The sequence below is a fragment of the Equus quagga genome, chromosome 11 (genome assembly GCF_021613505.1).
Source record: "Equus quagga isolate Etosha38 chromosome 11, UCLA_HA_Equagga_1.0, whole genome shotgun sequence".
Taxonomy (NCBI): Eukaryota; Metazoa; Chordata; class Mammalia; order Perissodactyla; family Equidae; genus Equus; species Equus quagga.
Genome location: NC_060277.1, coordinates 50,421,631 through 50,440,790, shown reverse-complemented (window position 1 = coordinate 50,440,790; position 19,160 = coordinate 50,421,631). Strand labels below are relative to the sequence as shown.

The 19,160-nt window shown below is 35.7% G+C and overlaps 1 protein-coding gene across 4 annotated transcripts in view; it reads right to left on the bottom strand.

Annotated features, from left to right (window-relative positions):
* PHIP (pleckstrin homology domain interacting protein) overlaps positions 1-19,082 on the bottom strand; it is a 130,952-nt gene extending 111,870 nt beyond the window's left edge. For 3 of the 4 annotated variants that reach the window (XM_046674974.1, XM_046674977.1, XM_046674975.1), the window contains exons 1-3: positions 18,793-19,082; positions 3,932-4,082; positions 3,737-3,835 (exon numbers count right to left, since the gene is read on the bottom strand). In XM_046674974.1, the coding sequence (XP_046530930.1) occupies positions 3,737-3,835; positions 3,932-4,082; positions 18,793-18,975 (433 nt within the window). In that variant the 5' untranslated portion in view covers positions 18,976-19,082. Of the gene's footprint in view, positions 1-3,736; positions 3,836-3,931; positions 4,083-18,483; positions 18,665-18,792 lie in introns of those variants that run through there. The other variant, XM_046674978.1, reaches the window with a different exon arrangement.
* Between the last annotated feature and the right edge of the window lie 78 nt (positions 19,083-19,160).

Here is a 19,160-nt window from a genome sequence, read left to right as displayed (position 1 = left end):
CTAAGTACAATATGGTATCCTGGACTGGATCCTGGAATAAGAAAACGTAATTAGTGGAAAATTTGGTGAGATATGAATAAGGTCTGGTGTTTAGTTAATAGTAATGTCCAATGTTGGTTAGTAGTTTTGAGAAATGTACCAGATAATGTAGGATTATATAACATTAGGGGAAACTGCATAAGGGGTATAATACAGGAGCTCTTTGAACCACCTCTGCAACTTTTCAGTAAGTAATTTCTTAGTAAAAAATCAAGTTTATTTTTAACAAACCTATATTCCAAATGTGTCAAAATTTAAATATCTGGATCTATATTAAACATTTAAATCTACACTCTAAGAAAAGTTAAAATGTTAAGAAGGTTTATTTTCTTACTTCCATTGATACTAGGCAATACCACATTGACCAAGGAAAGAGCAAAAGAAATCTTTGAAGGCAGCCAGACAGAATACAGCAAAGAGGAATCAACAAAGAAAATCTAAATCAGTACTACAAACTTTCTTCTTTTTTTTTTTTTTTGCTTGAGGAAGATTGTCACTGAGCTAACATCTGTGCCAATCTTCCTGTTTTATACGTAGGATGCTGCCACAGCATGGCTTGATGAGCAGTGTGTAGGCCCACACCCAGGATCTGAACCTGCAAACCCCAGGCCACTAAAGTGGAGGGCATGAACTTAACCACTAGGCCACCAGGCCAGCCCCTAAAAATTCATATTTTTGTAAAAAAATCTTCTGATCCATACTCTGTGATAACTTAGAATGATCCATTGTATCCTACTCAAACAAAGTATTCTGCCAAAAAGCCCCATGAATTTTTTTCCCATTACCATTCTATTCACAATTTTATAGCAGTGACAAGACATTCAAGATTGTCACCAAGGTGAACTGACAAGACCTGACATTAAACTATGATGATTCTAAGTAGAGTCGTTTTGATTAGTCTAGCTTTTCTTTAGTGATCTCAAAAACTATATGTAAATATGAAAAAAAAACAGGTAAAAGTGGCTTTCTAGTATAGGTTTATTTTTAATATAAAGAACTAATTGGGGGCTGGCCCCGTGGCCGAGCGGTTAAGTTTGCGAGCTCCGCTGCAGGCGGCCCAGTGTTTCGTTGGTTCGAATCCTGGGCGCAGACATGACACTGCTCATCAAACCACGCTGAGGCAGCATCCCACATGCCACAACTAGAAGGACCCACAATGAAGAATATACAACTATGTACGGGGGGCTTTCGGGAGGAAAAGGAAAAGAAAATAAAATCTTTAAGAACTAGTTGTTCCTAAAAATATGAACGGAAGCAAAAAGCATTTATCTTAAACGCTAAAAATGAAATAAAGTCTTTCAGAAAGGTACAATATTACCTACTTGGTAATTAACTGTTTAATATACCAGTTGCATTACTCTGCTGTGACACAAAATTTAAGATATTTTTGCCATATTTACGTTTCCTATATCCATGTCAGCAATATTTACTGATCTGACCATATGATTAATACCAATTTGAGTAGCTAAGTGTTACTACTTGAAAGTTTAGCTTATTGGGAAGAAGGCATAGCAGAACGGAGTCAATCTGGCTTCATGACTCACTGAATGCGTAACCTGTCGCCAAACCTGTTCATGCCTCAATTTCCTTTTTTGTAAAATAAGAATAATAGTTCCTGTAACAGACCATTTAAGGTTTCAAAAGAGAAATGAAAAATGCTTAGAGTAGTTCCTGGCACATGGTAATTACTCACAGAGCAAACGTTAAGAGGAAATTTACTTACTATCAATCATTCTTGTGCTTTCATTGCCTACCACAGGGATGCCTGACAACGTGTTAAAAGAAAAACATAACATATTCCCCTTATTATATGGATCTGCAGTTTTTCAAAGACAAGATAACTTCTCCCTGCAGGAAAAGCTCCTATAATATTTATCTTTCTGTTCTTTCAAGAAAACTATTCTACCCCCTACTATCATTTTCCAAGTACAAAAATACTCCAGTGTCTCAAATCCTTTGTTGTTGGTTTTTCTTCTTTGGTGAGGAAGATTGGCCCTGAGCTAACATCTGTTGCCAATCTTCCTCTATTTTCTATGTAGGACACTACCACAGCATGGCTTGATGAGCAGCGTGTAGGTCTGCACCCAGGATCTGAACCTGCAAACCCCAGGCTGCTGAAGCGGAGTGCACAAACTTAACCACTACACCACTGGGCTGGTCCCTCTTTTATTGCTTTAATAGCTGTTCATTACAGTAAGATTACATAAGAAATCATTATTTAACCAAGAGTATCATATGTTTAAAAAAAAAAACCTATCATCCGTGATTACCCACCATACAAATATTAAACAGGATACTTTTAGAAAACAGGCCAGAGAAAACAATCCAGACTGCATCAGAGACAAAAAGATGAAAATCATAAAAGAGATAATGGAGAAGAAGTGAGAAAGTCTAGCACCTGTTTAACTAGAGTCCCAGAGGATAGGAGAGAGGATGGAGCAGAGACAATATTTTAAAAGATAATGGCTGAGAATTTTCCAATGCCAATAAAATACATTACAGATTCAAGAAGCCTAATTCATTTCAAAAAAGATAAATTACAAAAATTGACACCAAGACATATCTCAAACTGCAGAAAACCAACAATAAAGAGAAAATCTTAAACGCAACCAGAGAAAAAGAGATCACCTTTTAAGTAGCAACAATTAGGTGGTAGATTTAAACCCATACATATCAATAATTACATATAAAGGACAAAATGCCACAGATAAAACACAAAGATTGTCATACTGCATTTTTAAAAAGCCACTTACATGCTATTTTTAATAGATATGAAAAATAAAAGGATACAAAAAGGTTGAAAGTAAAACAATGGCAAAAGATATTACTTCATAAATATTAAGCAGAAGTTACATAAAACTGTAATATTGATGATCAATATTTTACATATCCAGAAAAGGAAGAAGTAAGAGGATTTGGATAGGTGGAAGAAAGAGGGAGAACGACATTCCTGGCCAGGCAGAAGGGTAGGAGTGGGAGAAGAGGCTATGATTAAAACGTGAAGGTCTCTGAAAGTCACAAGTTTAGACTTGGCGGTAGAGGAAGTATGACACCATTAAAGTATCTTCAACAAGTTCTTTATCCTACCTTCAGCAGAAGAGTAACACAGCAAAGGCAGAACTAAGTAAGATTAATATTACAGTGTTATACAGGATGACATGGAAGGGAGAGAAGGAGAAGACACCAGAAGCAAGAAGACTAGTTTGGATGATGTTGTGGTAATCCGGGTAAGACAAGGGCCTGGTAGTAGAGGGATTAATCTAGGAGGCATTTCAAAAAGACTTATCTGCATGAGTTTTCTTTCTTTGAAATTTTAAAGGCAAAAAAATGCACCAGGCTTTATAAAAATTAACCAAACTATTTTTGTTTTCCACCATTATAACTAATCTGTATTACGATAGTCACCAACTAAATTAACCTAATAATATACATTAAAATTTTAACAATTTTGTCTAAAAATAAAACCCAATGAGCTAATTAGTCTACATTAGATACAATATATACAAGCCATAATTACACATTATGACTTCACTATTAAGATTACTGACATACAAAAAAAATTTGAGAACTTTTTCCTCTTTGAAAGTTAATGTATACACTATGAAATTCTCTGATTTCACAGTAACTAAAAAACATTATTTTCAAAAGCTCTGTACCAAGATGATTATCAACTTGATAATGAACTTAAACAACTCACCAATGCTGGGTGGGCTACCATAGTTAATTGGCGACTCAGGTGGTCTTCCACAATGCAATGCAGCCAGAGCAGATCCTTTCCACACAACATGCCTGCAGCCTGTTAAACACACACAATTTCATGAATACAAAGATACGACACAAAGACAAAAAGTGAGAAAAAGAATGTCTAAATCCTATTAGAAATTTTTCATACTTTTATTCGTGCGTAGCAAGGACTGCCTTCCAGCTCCCAGTAAGGTTTGTACTCCAGGAACACTTTGTGGAATTTCTTGTTCAAGAAGAGGTCCTAGTCGATGACATATTTGCAGCAAGTGATCAGGTGCTAAATGTCTGTAATACTTCACCTATTATGTGAAAGACACATAAAATATTGCTAAATAAAGTGAAATAATTCTTTATAGTAAATACAGCTTTAAAAATATAGCAATTTGTTCTGAATATCAACATTTCATTTTACTTGAGGGAAAAGTTCATGTTTATTCTGGAAACCACTTAATTCAGAATACCCCAACCATTACTTAATCTGCTGAGGAGGAAAAACGCTCAAGAACTAATGTAACCTAAATATAGTAAGTTATAAATTAACAGATGCTAGTCGAGGCAAATATTGAACAATGAAAAAATATACAGCATTATAACTTAAAATGGTATGTTTCAGTTTAACATTTTAATTTTCAAAAACTTCAAACAAAAAAACCATCCAACGATAAAGTACAACGTTTTGTATCTTTTATATCCTAAAGAATATCTCCAGAATAATTAAGGATTAAAGAAACTTGATAGTCATGTTCTCAACAAAATTTTAAAACACTTATAACAACATCTATACTGAATTTTATAATTTATTTACCAGAAACTTTACAGAGAGAAAGGAGAAATTCCAACTGTTAACTTAAACAAGTTTAACTATAAAATAAATCTACCTACTATAAAAAGTCTGAGTACTTTTTGGAACAACTTCAAAATGCTACCTAACTTATGCTAGCATTTGAAACCAAGATATACAATGCTAATATTTTTATTATCCATCTGAAAGTCTTTTAGTAAACACACATTTGCATAATATCTGAAGAGAATTAAATTAGAAAAAATAAAGTATACTATTTTATCACTTTATAGTTAGGCTATCAAGTTACAAAAAATTTCTCACTGTAGTACCTAAATACTCTAGTCCAGCTTTTCTCAAAGTGTGCTCTGGGAACCCCTGGGGGTTTTTAAGGTAAAAATTATGAGTGATACTAAAATGTTATTTGCTTTTTCACTCTCATTTTCTCATGAGTGGATGGTGTTTTGCAGAGGCCTCATAACACGTGATGTCACAACAGACTGAATGCAGAAGCAGATCTAAGAATCTACCTGTCTTCTATTAAGCCAGACAGCAAACATCGCCAAAAACATGAAACAATGCCACTCTTCTCTTTTGTTTTAGAAAATGTTACAAAAGAGTTATTTATATTAACGTGAGTTTATTATATTTAAATACAATTTTTAAATTTGTTTTGATTTTTTAAATGGTAAATATGAATAGATTATAATCCATATAAGTAAAAAAACTAAATTTTTACTAACGTAAAGGAGTTGTAAGGCCAGGAAATTTGAGAACTGATACTCAAGTTCACTTAATAACGCCAAGTTTCTATGAATTCCTTATGATAAGTCTAATTTGGTGAGGGGTTAAATCATTTCATTCTATTATACTCCAACTGCAGAAGACCAGGAATAGTATTTTTAAAAAGTTAGCTAATATTCATCCTTCTAAGGTGAAGCCAATTAAAAGGAACCTACGTTACGTTTTATCAAAATACACTCTGAGTATCATGGAGACAACATGGAGCCATATTATCACATTTCAATAAGATAATTTAAAACATTACAGAGTCCGGCACACAGGAGAGGTTCTAATACAAATTATACATACTACATCTTCACTTTGGAGATTCACAAAACACAATGATACTAACCCTCTGAAAAACTGACAGAAATCTATTTAATTTTGTGTAATGCACAATTTCCCTAACTCATTTTACTACAGATGTCCTTTTTCCCTAATATCATCTTGACTCAAAACATACTCTTCCAAACACTAGTATGATTAGCTAAACAGAAAAAGCATTTAGAATATACCAAAATAGGAATTTTTAAAACTGTATTTATACTTTTCTCTAATCTTCTCCAAAATAATTTACTTAAAAATAAAATTGAAAAGAAAAAGTCTAGAATATTTATAGGATCCCTCCCAGGTCTAAACTTGCATACAATTATTCTAACAGGACTTCTTTAATAAAATTGATCAAAATTCATCTTAAAAATTTTACTTTATTAAGAAAGTTCAAGTTTTGTGATAATCCTGTTTTAGGGTCTTCTTGAAAAATACATTTCAGGTAACGAACCTGAAAATCCTTAATGCAGAATTTTATCTCTAATAAAATGGTATGAATCTACTTTTTCCAACTAAATCTCTCCTTGATGATTTAATGTACTTCAATTTCTCAAAATCAACTTTCATTTTAAAGTTAAAAGAGATACTTTCACTTCTTAAACTCCTCATGCTTTCTGGCTTTTGAGACTCTGTACACACTGACCCCTCTGCTGGAAATCTTTTCTTTACCCACCTATCTCCACATCTCATTCTCTATGCCTCACTGCTTCCCAACACCTGTTACACCACCTCTGGCCCCTTCTTCTTGGACATACTATCTTTGTGTTTCCATAGCACATTATACTCCTTCCCAAGTGTTCCTTTACCCCACTCCCCCAGCACTTTGTAGAAATTATTAATTGTTCTTAACATATTTTGATACCTAGACCTCAGTGGGAATCTAATGATAGCTATGATTCTTTCCCCCCGCCAAAAAACACACATATAGGGCCTACCACTATCTTGCCCTGTTCTGAGGGTTCATAAGACCCCTGCACTATATTAAAATGGCCAATTTACTTGTCCATATCATACATAAGAAGACATGGGATTAGATCTTGTTTACCTGTCCAGCCAGTACCTAAGGCAGTACTTATAGTTAAGCGCTCAACAAATCATTAGATAAATGAACACATGAAAATACACAGAACCTAGTGACTTCTCTTCTAGCTAGCCATTAAATGGTGAATCTCCTTAAGGTCTAGGATTCCAGAGCCCAATTCCAGACCCTGCTTTTCTTCTCACTCTATACTCTCTCCTTGTACAATCCTTATGCCAATGATTCTCAAATTTCCATCTATAACCTAGGACTGCATGTCAAACTTTCTTAAAAGACATTTCTCTTGGGAATCTCAAAGCGTCCTCACCTCAGTACATGCAAAAATGAACTCATGATCCTCATGCCAACATCCTCCAAAAATGTGCCCTAACTTGGGGAAAGGCAACACCATCTATTCAGCATCAAACCAAGAAGTCACATCTTTTTCACACTGCCCATTCCCTCCTCCCACCTCATTCCCAATATCTAAGCAGTCACAGAGTCAAACTGATTTTTCCTTCCTGTCCTTAAATCTATCTACCTCTCTCTATCTCCATAACAAAAGGCCAAGTTCAAATCATCTTTGCAATAAACTCCCATCTTTCCCACAACCACTCATGCCTTTTACCTCGCTCAAAATCTGTTTTCTATATTGCAATTAGAATGCTCTTTCCAAAATATGCATCTGGTCAATTCATCCCTACCCAAAAAGCTTCAGAGGCTTTCCGTGCTCTTTCGAGATCCAAATACTTAACATGGTCTACAAGCTCTGAAATCCAAGTATGGTCCATTCATATTTCTCTGCTTCATCTGGCACATTCCCAGTCCTACACCCTCTAGCCCCCACTTTCCACATTTAGACATATTGGCCTTCTTTCAAGGTCTTTACCTGCAATCTCTCCTGTCAGGATTTTCCCATGTGCTGCACTTTCTGCATTTCCCCACATCTCCTTGCCCAGACAACTCTTCTATGTGCTTCAGATCTTCCCTCAAATGTAACTTCCTTTGTTTTCCCTTACCTTATTTAGTCTAAGTCTGTTATCTTGGTGACAGTGAATTTTCCTTAATTCATGTACCAGTTTACGATCATACATCTAAAAGTGTAACGACTCAATGCTTTTCTTGTCAACTTCACCATAAACTACAAGAGAACAGGAATTATAACTCTTTTTGGCCCCAACTGCATCTCTTTCACACACACATCCAATATATATTGTTAAAAATAAATGAAAATTATCTTTTGCTATTGTCTTTTTCTAAACGTTACTCTTGCTGAATACTAACCCATGTCAATACAGTCACGCACTGCATAACAACATTTCAGACAGCAATAGACTGCACATCTGACATACCTGACAGTGGTCCCATAAGATTAGTATCATACATCACAGGTGTGTAGCAGGCTATACCATCTAGGTTTGTATAAGTATAATCTATGATGTTCACATAACGACGAAATCACCTAATGATGCATCTCTCAGAATGTGTCCCTATGATTAAGCATTGCATGACTGTATGGTCAATATTTAAAATGTAAAAATAGGGGCCAGCCCCGTGGCCAAGTGGTTAAGTTCTTGCACTCTGCTTCGGGGGCCCAGGGTTTTCCCAGTTCAGATCCTGGGCGCAGACATGGCACCACTCATCAGGCCATGCTGAGGCAGCATCCCACATAGCACAACCAAAGGCACTCACAACTAGAATCTACAACTATGTACTGGGGGGCTTTGGGGAGAACTTAAAAAAAAAGAAAATTGGCAACAGTTGTGAGCTTGGGTGCCAATCTTTAAAAAAAAAAAAAAAGTAAAAACAAAACAAATTAAAATAGCTCATTTACGGCTATACATACGATTTCTAATTTTCAAATTACTAAGAACCCTGCATCTTTTTTTTTTTTAAAGATTGGCACCTGAGCTAACAACTGTTGTTAATCTTTTCTTTTTCTTTCTTTTTTTTTTATTCTTCTCCTCAAAGCCCCCCAAGTACATAGTTGTAGATTCTAGTTGTGAGTGCCTCTGGTTGTGCTATGTGGGACACCACCTCAGCGGGGCCTGATGAGCAGTGCCATGTCTGCGCCCAGGATCCAAACTGGCAAAACCCTGGGCAGCTGAAGCAGAGCATGTGAACTTAACCAGCTGGCCATGGGGCCAGCCCCAGAACCCGGTATCTTTAATATTAAACTTAAGTTGTTTAGTTTGAATGAACTTTTATTTATTTATACTAGTAAAAAAATAAAAAGAAAATTAAAATAGAAAAACTTGAAATAAAATTCCTTATCCAAAATGTCTATATTTGGATTCTCAGTAACTGTTTGTACACTATTATTTGGGAAAAACAAAACAAAACTTGACCCTCCTCAATTCTAATATACCTACTACTTTCCATGACCAGAGCTGCTTTCAAGCCCTTCAACACAAAAAAATTATGACCAAATTATAAAGTGTGATAAATATTAATGACACTAACATAGCTAACACATACTAGCCGCACAATAATTTCTAGGCCTTGTGATAAGTATGGTAAAGTTTCCTGTGTAAAAGCTCAATTATTTTAACAACCTTAAGTATGTAGTATTATTATTCCAATTAATTATGGTACAAAAAGATAAAACACCTTCCCAAGGTCATATACATTTAGTGGATGGTAGAGATGAGAGCAAAACCCAGGCAGTCTAACTCCAGAGTCCACACTCATACTGCCCCCGCAAAAGTACATAGTGCTTCAGATATATGGCTCTATCGATGTGCAAGTAAGCTATAAAATAGACATTTTGAATAGTCTGAGACACAGACATTAAACTGAGCCAGAAAAAAAAACACTTTAAAGTTCACTTTCACTACTAAGCAAACTAGCACAAAAACATAAATTCCTATAGGTAAAAGAGAACACTTAAAAGTATAAGGATAGAAGTAGAATATAAAACTACAGTGATATAGGACAACTCTAAATACTCTCTCCCAAAATGGCTAAAGGAAATCAATGTGATCGATCCTACTTTTCTCAATGTTTCCACAGTTAAAATTTTAAACTCTTAAAGTTAGAAGCAAGGTATAAACAGATTAAACAACTAAAGGGTTAATATCGTAAAATTTACGATAACTATTAAAAAATAAGAATAAAAAAATGCACATATATCAGTATTGCTCTATTTATTTTAATCCATTACCTTTTTGATAAATATTTCACCTCCTCTCTAAGATGTGAGAATCTGCTTTATGGATCAAACTCTAATGCCACCCCACGGAGATTCATTCCGTGATAGTCAGAGCTTTTTCAAACTTCTCATATCCCTACCCTCACCTCCAATCCCAATTGAGAATCACTTGATATGGTGTGACAACAATCTTTGGTTAACTGCCCAAAATTAACCGTTAAAATTTGAATTAAACAAAGGTATCCTTTTCGTAAATATCATGTTGTCTAGAGCAGAGGTCAGCAAACATTTTCTGTAAAGGGTCAGGTGGTAAATATTTTAGGCTTTGGGGGCTACTTTCTCTGTTGCATATATATGTTTTCAACAACTCTGTAAAAATGTAAGAACTTTAGCTCATGGGCCTTGCAACAACAGGTCTCCCGCACAATCTACGTGCAGCAGCCAGCCTACCCACCCCTGATCTCAAGAACAGTTCTTGGTTCTAGCAACATTTTCAGCGGCAGAGGTAATACAATTCTGTGAAACACGGGCAACTCTGCTCATGCCTCACCCATCTTGGCCCAAATCATAAACCAGTATCACTCCTTTCTCAGGCTGCATATGTTAAAATATTTCTAGAATTACCAACTACAATTTGAACAATAGAATTATCATCTTCTCAAAATGTGAACTGTAGCAAGGGAAGAAAAAGAAAAGAAAGTGAGCTATTTGAGTGGTTTATTTTCCTATATCTTTTGGTAAATCAAACTGCTTTTGCTTGGTATGCTACCTCACATAAACAGTCGTCCCTTCTACCCAAGAAAATTTTGCCATTATCGGTGGAAGGTATTGTTAGAAGGTAAGTGTTATCAGTGAGAAGAGAATATAAAGAACCTGAAAGCCACTGCATTCCACCAGACATATTGTCATTAAGAACTTCTCTACTCAATTTTTTAAAGAAAAGATCAGTAGTTTAAGAGCTCTAGTCAAACAGCCTAGACTGAAACTTTCTGAGTGTGGGGAAAACGTTTACTCTAAGTCTCAGCGTCCACATCTGTAAGACTGGGATTGCAACTGGGATCAGCACCTTGGAAGCTGGTCATGGCACCTGACTTAAGAGTTGCTGTTACTGTAATTACATTCCATATTGCATACTACACGTTGAACTTTTATGTTGAAAAAAGGCTAGTTTCTAGATCTAAAAAGGGAAAAAAATTTGGCTTTTTAAAGACCTTTCAAAGTAGGGTTGATAATATACTCATTTCCAACTAACTGATTTACTTGTGAGACCTAGAATGCCAGTCCTCCTCCTAACACATAGTTAAGAAGTCCCAACGAAAATAAGAAGCACCTCATGGGAGGCACTAGCCTGATCTGATTTGACGAGGCTCTTCACTTCATCCCTACGTTTTGAACACCTGACTGGTAATTTAAAAAGTCAGTTTTTCAAATCTTATCACATCTGTTTTTGCAATTTTTTCAGATCTGAGTTCTAAAAGGTCAGATTAATGGAATATATTATTTTTATGACTATTTTAGCATATAAACAAAATCAGAGATTAAAAAATGCTATTTGCTATTCGATTATTCTGTAAGGCCTATTATTAAAATCTGGCCCCTAAAATTCTCAAACTTTTAAACTTATAAATCTGTTTGCATTATTACAAAGTGTAGGTTAAATTATATCTATAATCTTTCAAGCAAGTTCACATTTTCTGAGCATTTTTTTTTTTACTGTATTAGTTTCTCCACATAGAAAAACATATGGAATATCTACTTCGTGTCAAGTATTCTCAAAATTTGTTTATCTTCACAAGCACATAAGGTTAAGCGTTCTCCCCATTTCACAGGTAAAGAAAACTGGAGTCCAAAGGTTACAGTTTGTCCAAGGTCATACATTTAGAAAGAGGGAGAAACAGTGCTCAAACCCAGGTCTCCTGATTGCAAATCACTGTTATTTTTCTTACATTACAGTTTTCTTCTCAAAACTTTAGTCTTCCCCACCACCTCTGTCACACAGCTTTTAGGATTACAAAATTAATGAAACCCAAAAAGCCACTTTGCAAGCCAAATCCTCTAAGCTGGGTAACTATTCTCATGACTCTTACACACCTATGATTTCTTTGTAATTAGAAGTACATTAAAATTAATATAGGGGCTGGCCCCGTGGCCGAGTGGTTAAGTTTGCTCGCTCTGCTGCAGGCAGCCCAGTGTTTCGTTGGTTCGAATCCTGGGTGCGGACATGGCACTGCTCATCAAACCACACTGAGGCAGCGTCCCACATGCCACAACTAGAAGGACCCACAACGAAGAATATACAACTATGTACCGGGGGCTTTGGGGTGAAAAAGGAAAAAATAAAATCTTTAAAAAAAAAATTAATATAGACTCTTATTAAGTGACAAAATTAATCTTGGTGGTCTATTTACTCCTAATTAACTATGAATAAACATGCATTAAAGACTGTCTTATAGTCACAATTTAGTCAACCACCTAAAAATTCTTTTAGATAATAATTCAGTTGGTATTATCAATACAATTCTGAATACAAATTTGTCATTTAAAGAAAAGGCAATCCTACTCTTCCAAATTTTACTCATCACAATCTGACTAAATTTTGCTAAAAATACTGTAGCCAGAATTAGGGTTTCCACAAACCACAAAGAATGCCCTGCAAAAATTAACTTAAAACACAACAAAATGAGAAAATTTCACTTTTTAAAATCACACATTTTGTTTTGTTTTTATGTTTTTGCTGAGGAAGATTAGCCTTGAGCTAACATCTATTGCCAATCTTTCTCTTTTTTTGCTTGAGGAAGATTAGCTCTGAGCTAAATTGCAATCTTCCCCTATTTTATATGTGGGTTGCCGCCACAGCATGGCTGATGAGTGGTGTAGGTCCACATCCTGGATCTGAACCCACAAACCCAGGCCACTGATGTGGAGTGCACCAATCAACCACTAGGCCACGGAGTTAGCCCCTAAGTTTTGTTTTTAAATCAAGTCATGCTTGTTAAGCATAATTTGTGCAATAAGAAATTTTCTTTGAAATATTATTTACTTAGTAAAACATAATTTAAAATTCAAATCTATAATTCTGTTAGAAAAGTTATTGTCTATTAATTTACAGATGAAAAATTCAACTTATTCCTAAAATGCCAATGTGAATAATCTTAAGAGAACAACCAGTTCATTTTTAGTAAGGTTTCAAACACCTTACTCAGAATAACTAACACCACACATACAATGGCAGTGAAGTTGTTTCAGAAAATGCATACTTCTCCAAGTTGCCTAGAATTTAGTATTTGCACACCCAAAAACTAAGCCAAAATCAAATGATACAAGGTAAATGTGTCTTGTATTTATACTATAATCTCTGCCAAGATATGTTACGAGTTTGCTTTCTATCCGTGAGAGACCATATAAATGGGTCATGCTACCATGACCACAGGCCATCTGGAATGCAGAATACACGGACTCTCTATGTGCTTCATAAAGCTGCAGCAGGCTGCCAGCATCCATGCTGTCAGGAATAACAGCCTAAGCCTCATACTACAAATCTCTTTCCTCTTACAATTTAAATTAGTTGTAATCTCAGCAGAAGCTGCATCAGACTGTGTTGTTACCAAAATTTTTTTTAGTATCAAAAACTTCTCATTCAACCATCCTTTTCCTTATCTGTGATCCCTGAGCTCAAATAAGGCTGCCTTGGCTGTTGGGGGGGGGGCTTGGGGGGGGGTAGAATAACTAATGGTGGACCTGCTTCATACCCGATGACCACCTTCTCTGTAGTGACCAAAGGTTCTCACCACTTACATATTTCATTGTTCAATATCATAATTTTTCACTTTTCAGTACCCTGAATTCTCAAATTCCATAGAGAGAAAAGGTATTAACGTTTTCCCCAATCTGTTATAAAATACTTACTCCTCTATATTCCATACGTTCAATAACATATTTATTTTCACAAATTACTCATAATTTCACCAACATAGCTTCTCACAAAATAATAGAAAGTGATAATCTTAACACACTTGAAATTTATTTCTAAAATTTTACATTTGGTTCCTAATTACATAACAGCCTTTATCATTTTTAGATATAATTACAAAAGCAACTTAAACATCCTAAAAAAGCACTTGCTGTTAAAAGACTTTCTCTAGTATATTCATTTTAATGTCTAACTTTCCTAAAGTCAATTAAAAGTACATTAATAGGAAACTATTCTAAATGGATATGCTTAGTACTCTGTTAACTAACAGCCACTTTACTTAATATGACAGATATTTTCTATGAATTCTGAAGATTATGCGAGGAAACTACTAGCAAGTATGAAATTAACCTGTGTGGCATTACTAGTCCAAAATAAGTTATGTAGGATACAATTTTATTTGTTACAATTCTGTAGTGATAGGATAGATAACCACAAAATTTGGAAAAAAGAAGAATGGCTGAAGTAGGTGAGAGAAGGATCTTTCAGATAAAAGAAACAAAAACTTGTAGTCTGACAAAAAAAATTGAGTGGATTAAAAAATTGACATTCATATGATTTATTTACCCTAATGCTCACTTAAGGATTCATTTTAAAAAATCTTTATTAAACTGTTTAAAACATACATATCTTTGAGCCAGATAGACAAAACATCACCTTTCTGATGATTTCCAAAAAGAATACAAACTACTGCAGTGATTTTAAATTATATCTCCGTACAAAAGGAGCCAGAAGCAACAGGCAAGCTCCCTAAATTTCATCTGATCGTTAACAAAAGAAAAAAAGCTTCATATAAGCTCAAATGAATTCTGGATATTTCAACCACTCAAACATTTCTTAATGTTAATTGTTCCACAAAAATAGTCACAGTTAGAATCCCTGCACAGACCAGGAAAATTTTTCTAGAAATCTACCCACAGTGCTTTCAAAATTATTTATTTTTGGTATTTACTATACATTTTTTCTTTACATTTTAGGCTTAATTATTTCATCCTTGAATCTACAAAGTAATTATACTAATAGTATCTGAAGTTTTAAACCGGCCTTATTTATACCACAGCTGCTATGTTCAGAAACGTATATGTACCTGTTTCTGCAATAAAAATGTTTTTCTTAAATTACACCTTAATTCAACATTATAAAGCTATAATTGGAACAAACTCTACTACCACTACTGAAGTTGTGAAAATAACAAACACAAACCCTTACACAGTGCCTGATTTGTGCCAGTCAGTTATCACTCACCAAATCTTACAAAATAGGAGCTATTATTAGCCCAGTTTACAAATTGGGAGACAGACTCCTGCAGTACTATTCTGCCTCATAACAAACACATAAAACACCACTGTGTAGTTGGGGAGGGGATAATCCAACTCCTCCCTTACATTCACGCAACTTTACAATTACTGAAACGTATTAAAAATTTAACAGGAACTTACTTCATTTAAAAATTTTTATAAATCCCTCAAGCTTTTTAAAATAATGGTACAAGCACCAATAGGATAATTACAAGTATAAGAAAGGATGAAGTTTGCCCACATCAGCCCTTCAGGACGTAGTATCTCCTTCACATCTAACATTTTTTTCTTCATTATAATGATCAGGAGATAGGAAAGCCGTGCTCTACAGACTACCAAGCAAAGCTTACTATTTCATTGATATCCTATTAAAAAAGGAAATGGTAACTCTACTACACACATTTATTTCATTATCTACCCCCCTAAATTATACTGGCTAAGTTTTGAAAGTATCATGTTATCTTCAATATAAAATGGGAATCCTTGATTCAAAAACATTTAATATGTTACCTACTTTTTTCCTAAAATGTGTTTTCTAGGTTTTATACCTTCCACATTAACTAGCATACTCTAAATAAATACATACTTAAGATATATACTTAAGTAAATCCTATTCACGGTTCCTATTCATCTCTGATTTTCAGACCACCAATAATTTACGAAAACTAGTACTTAACATGGTGAAAAACACACTAATTACAGAGTGAAGAGGTAGTCTACAATGTAGTGTCTCAAAAAACTTCATTTTTTTAAGCAGAAATGATACTACAACCTAAGAACGGCACTATAACAGCATTTATACAATTTTCTAATCTGCATGATTTCTGTAGATCTACTTTTCTCTGTTTTGGATAATCAAACTCCAAAATGAAAGAGTTGAGCTTTTAGAGACAATGCGCCACTATTTCTAGTTCAACATCGTATCTTCAGATTAGAAAAACTTCAATTCATTTTTTCCCCCAGAGGAAGATTAGCCCTGAGCTAACATCTGCTGCCAATCCTCCTCTTTTTGCTGAGGAAGACTGGCACTCAGCTAATATCCGTGCCCAACTTCCTCTACTTTATACATGGGACGCCTACCACAGCATGGCTTGACAAGTGATGCCATGTCCGCACCCGGGATCTGAACCGGTGAACCCTGGGCTGCCAAAGCAGAACATGCAAACTTAACTGCTGTGCCACCGGGCCAGCCCCTAATTCACTTATTTGACAAATGAGGTTACTGGGGCCCAGAGAAATTCCATGACTTTCCAGAGATAACCTACAGGCTAACAGTTGGCAAGGCTAAGATCACAACCCACATCTCCTGACTCCCACTCCTTTCACTTGAATAGAAGAATTTCTAATCAAGTGTTATCATTTTTAAAAAAACAAATATCATTACAAAAAAATAAAGAATTATATCACTTTAATAGATTAGCAAAACATGAACCCAGTTTTGAAAAAAAATGTTTTGTAAGCCAGAAATGTTATAAGAGTCCCAAATCTGGTAAAAATGCTTAAAATTCTGCCTCAAGATCTCATAAGTATGCAATCACCACTAACTAAGGCAACAACTAGAAAGCAAAACTCAATAAACCAACTAATTTCACTATTCAAACTAAGGAATAAAGAAGTAATGACAGAGCTTTCTCTTTGTCCAAAGATTAGTTGAGTTTTTCTTATTCTACAAAAAGTTTGCCACCTATGCTTGGCTCCATTTAAAAAATAAGAATTCTAATAAAAGCTTTACAAAACGCCATTTTGCTTTAAAATCAACCTCACATTTAAAAAAATATAAATCTGATTAAACATATACCGTGGAGTGAAAAAAAACCTTCAGCTTCCTATCAAATTCCATTCACTGTTATAAATGTTTTAAATATTCAGGTAGATGGCAATAATCACAATCAATGCCTTTATCAACCACACTTGAGACAAATGCATCAATTTTTATTTTTAATCTGTAAACTTTTAAAACTGCTCTTAAGACTCCACCTTCCTCCTAGTCACAACTCAATCTCTGCGATTTTGTCTGTAGGCTGACTGCAGATGCTGATCTATGCTTATTTTTAAGCACACAAGTACAAATATACTCCACCCTAAAAAGCTGTAATTGGAGGTTTTCTAAGAATTTCAATCTGACACAGGAATCCTTGCATTTAAAATATTTTACTCAATTTATCAGCTAACATAGCAACAAATTTCCAGGTGGACGAAGACACTACTCAAACCACAAACAAAAGTTATTACTCTGGTTTCACTCACCAAAATAATCTTCAAACCAATGTTAATAAACTCAATTTGATAAGTGATAAAGGAAAACTTTTTAAAATCAGAAATTAAGACAATAAAGAATACTGTATAAGAGATTTTGCATGTGCTCACCTAGACATAAAATTTCAAGATCCTACTATTGAACAAAAATGTGCTCCAACACATGATGCTCCAAAATGTTTTCAGAGATAACTATCTCAATAAAAAAATCAAAGTTAAACCAAACACGCACACTAGATACACAGTTCGATGCTTGTACCCAGTAGATATAGAATGAGCAACACGCTGAATGAAAAGAGAAAATGAGCCAAAAAACTGAATTCTAATGATAATTCTTAACAGCTTCATGAGCATGCCAACGACTGTTCAGTGAAAAGGTGAAAACAATCCAAGCAAGAAAAACCACTTTCATGCAAAACAGATGGATTTGGAAAATAATACATTAATGAAGACACTGCCTATTTGTGTCCTAAGTCTGATAAAGAGACTAGGAATATAAATTCATTTTACTATTATGTGAGAGATAAACCCTCTCAAAAATTAAATTAAATAGAAATCGACATTGGTGCCCCTCTTTTTAGTGGAAAAAACAAGATGACATTCCTACAAGAATTAGACATTACCATAATTTGACCAGATACTTAGCCACTTCATTTAAAAATATAAATGTAACATTACCAAGACTCCAACTTAAGAAAACAGCAATCTTCAGTGGGGTTTTTACTAGATAAAAAGACGAGTTTCGTAAAATCTACCCAATTCTTAAAAATAGAATATTATAATCTTTAAGGTAATTTTTTCAAATAACAAGACATGGAAATTCACTCAAGACTGTCAACTATTTACAACCTAAAGATTAATTTAAATATTGCAGTTACTGAATCTTGGAGTTTGCTTCAAACTCCATTTTAATCAAGTATTTAATGAAACTAGCCTAAATCACTACTTGGAAACTAACGAAATACGGAAATGAACACATTGTTAAGTTTAAAATTCACTAAACCTAAAGACCCTTGCTTAGTTTATCATCTGCGAGCACTTAACACCCTATATTAAATCATAAGAGATTCAGACGCAAAAGTTAGACGTTCTCCATGCAAATGAAACACGCACCATCGCAGTCACGCCCTGCCTTCCCCTCGCGAAGACGCCGACTCTGAGCCGGGCGTCCGAGCAGCGCAGGCCGCCCGCCCTGACGACCGCCCCCAAGGCCGTGGCAACGGCGTCCCGGCAGCTCGGCGCCCGCCCCCGCGGCGGCCCCGACACCGACTCCCGCACAGGGCGCCCTGGCCTCCGGCGCCCAGGCTTCAGCGATAGGTCCACTGCTTTCAATCACTATTCACCTTGAAGAAACCACCAAACCAAGGCATTTTTCAAGCTATTGAACAAAATACTCCCCAATACAAATCAACAAACTTTTACTTGCCAACTTCCATCCCAATAGCGAATATATGGGCAAAATTCAAAACTCGTCGGCGGCCTCCAGCAACAATTTTTGACTGAACGAGGGGCGTTCACAGGAGAATTAGCAAAAGGAGAACACGCCCGTTCAACTTCTGGCTTCGGCGAAATGGAAGCCGTGCCGCGGCCGCCGTCAGCACACATCGGAGCCCCTCCAACACACAGCAGCTCGGAACTCAGGGAAGCCCCGGCGCGGGAGCGGGAGCAGGAGCGCCGCGCCACGGGGCCACGGGGCCCGGCGGCCCGCCGGCGCGAGGCTGCGGCCGCGGCGGGCAGCGCAGCCATTGTGTGAGGCCGGCCGGCCGCCCGCGCGCGCGCCGCGAGCGGGC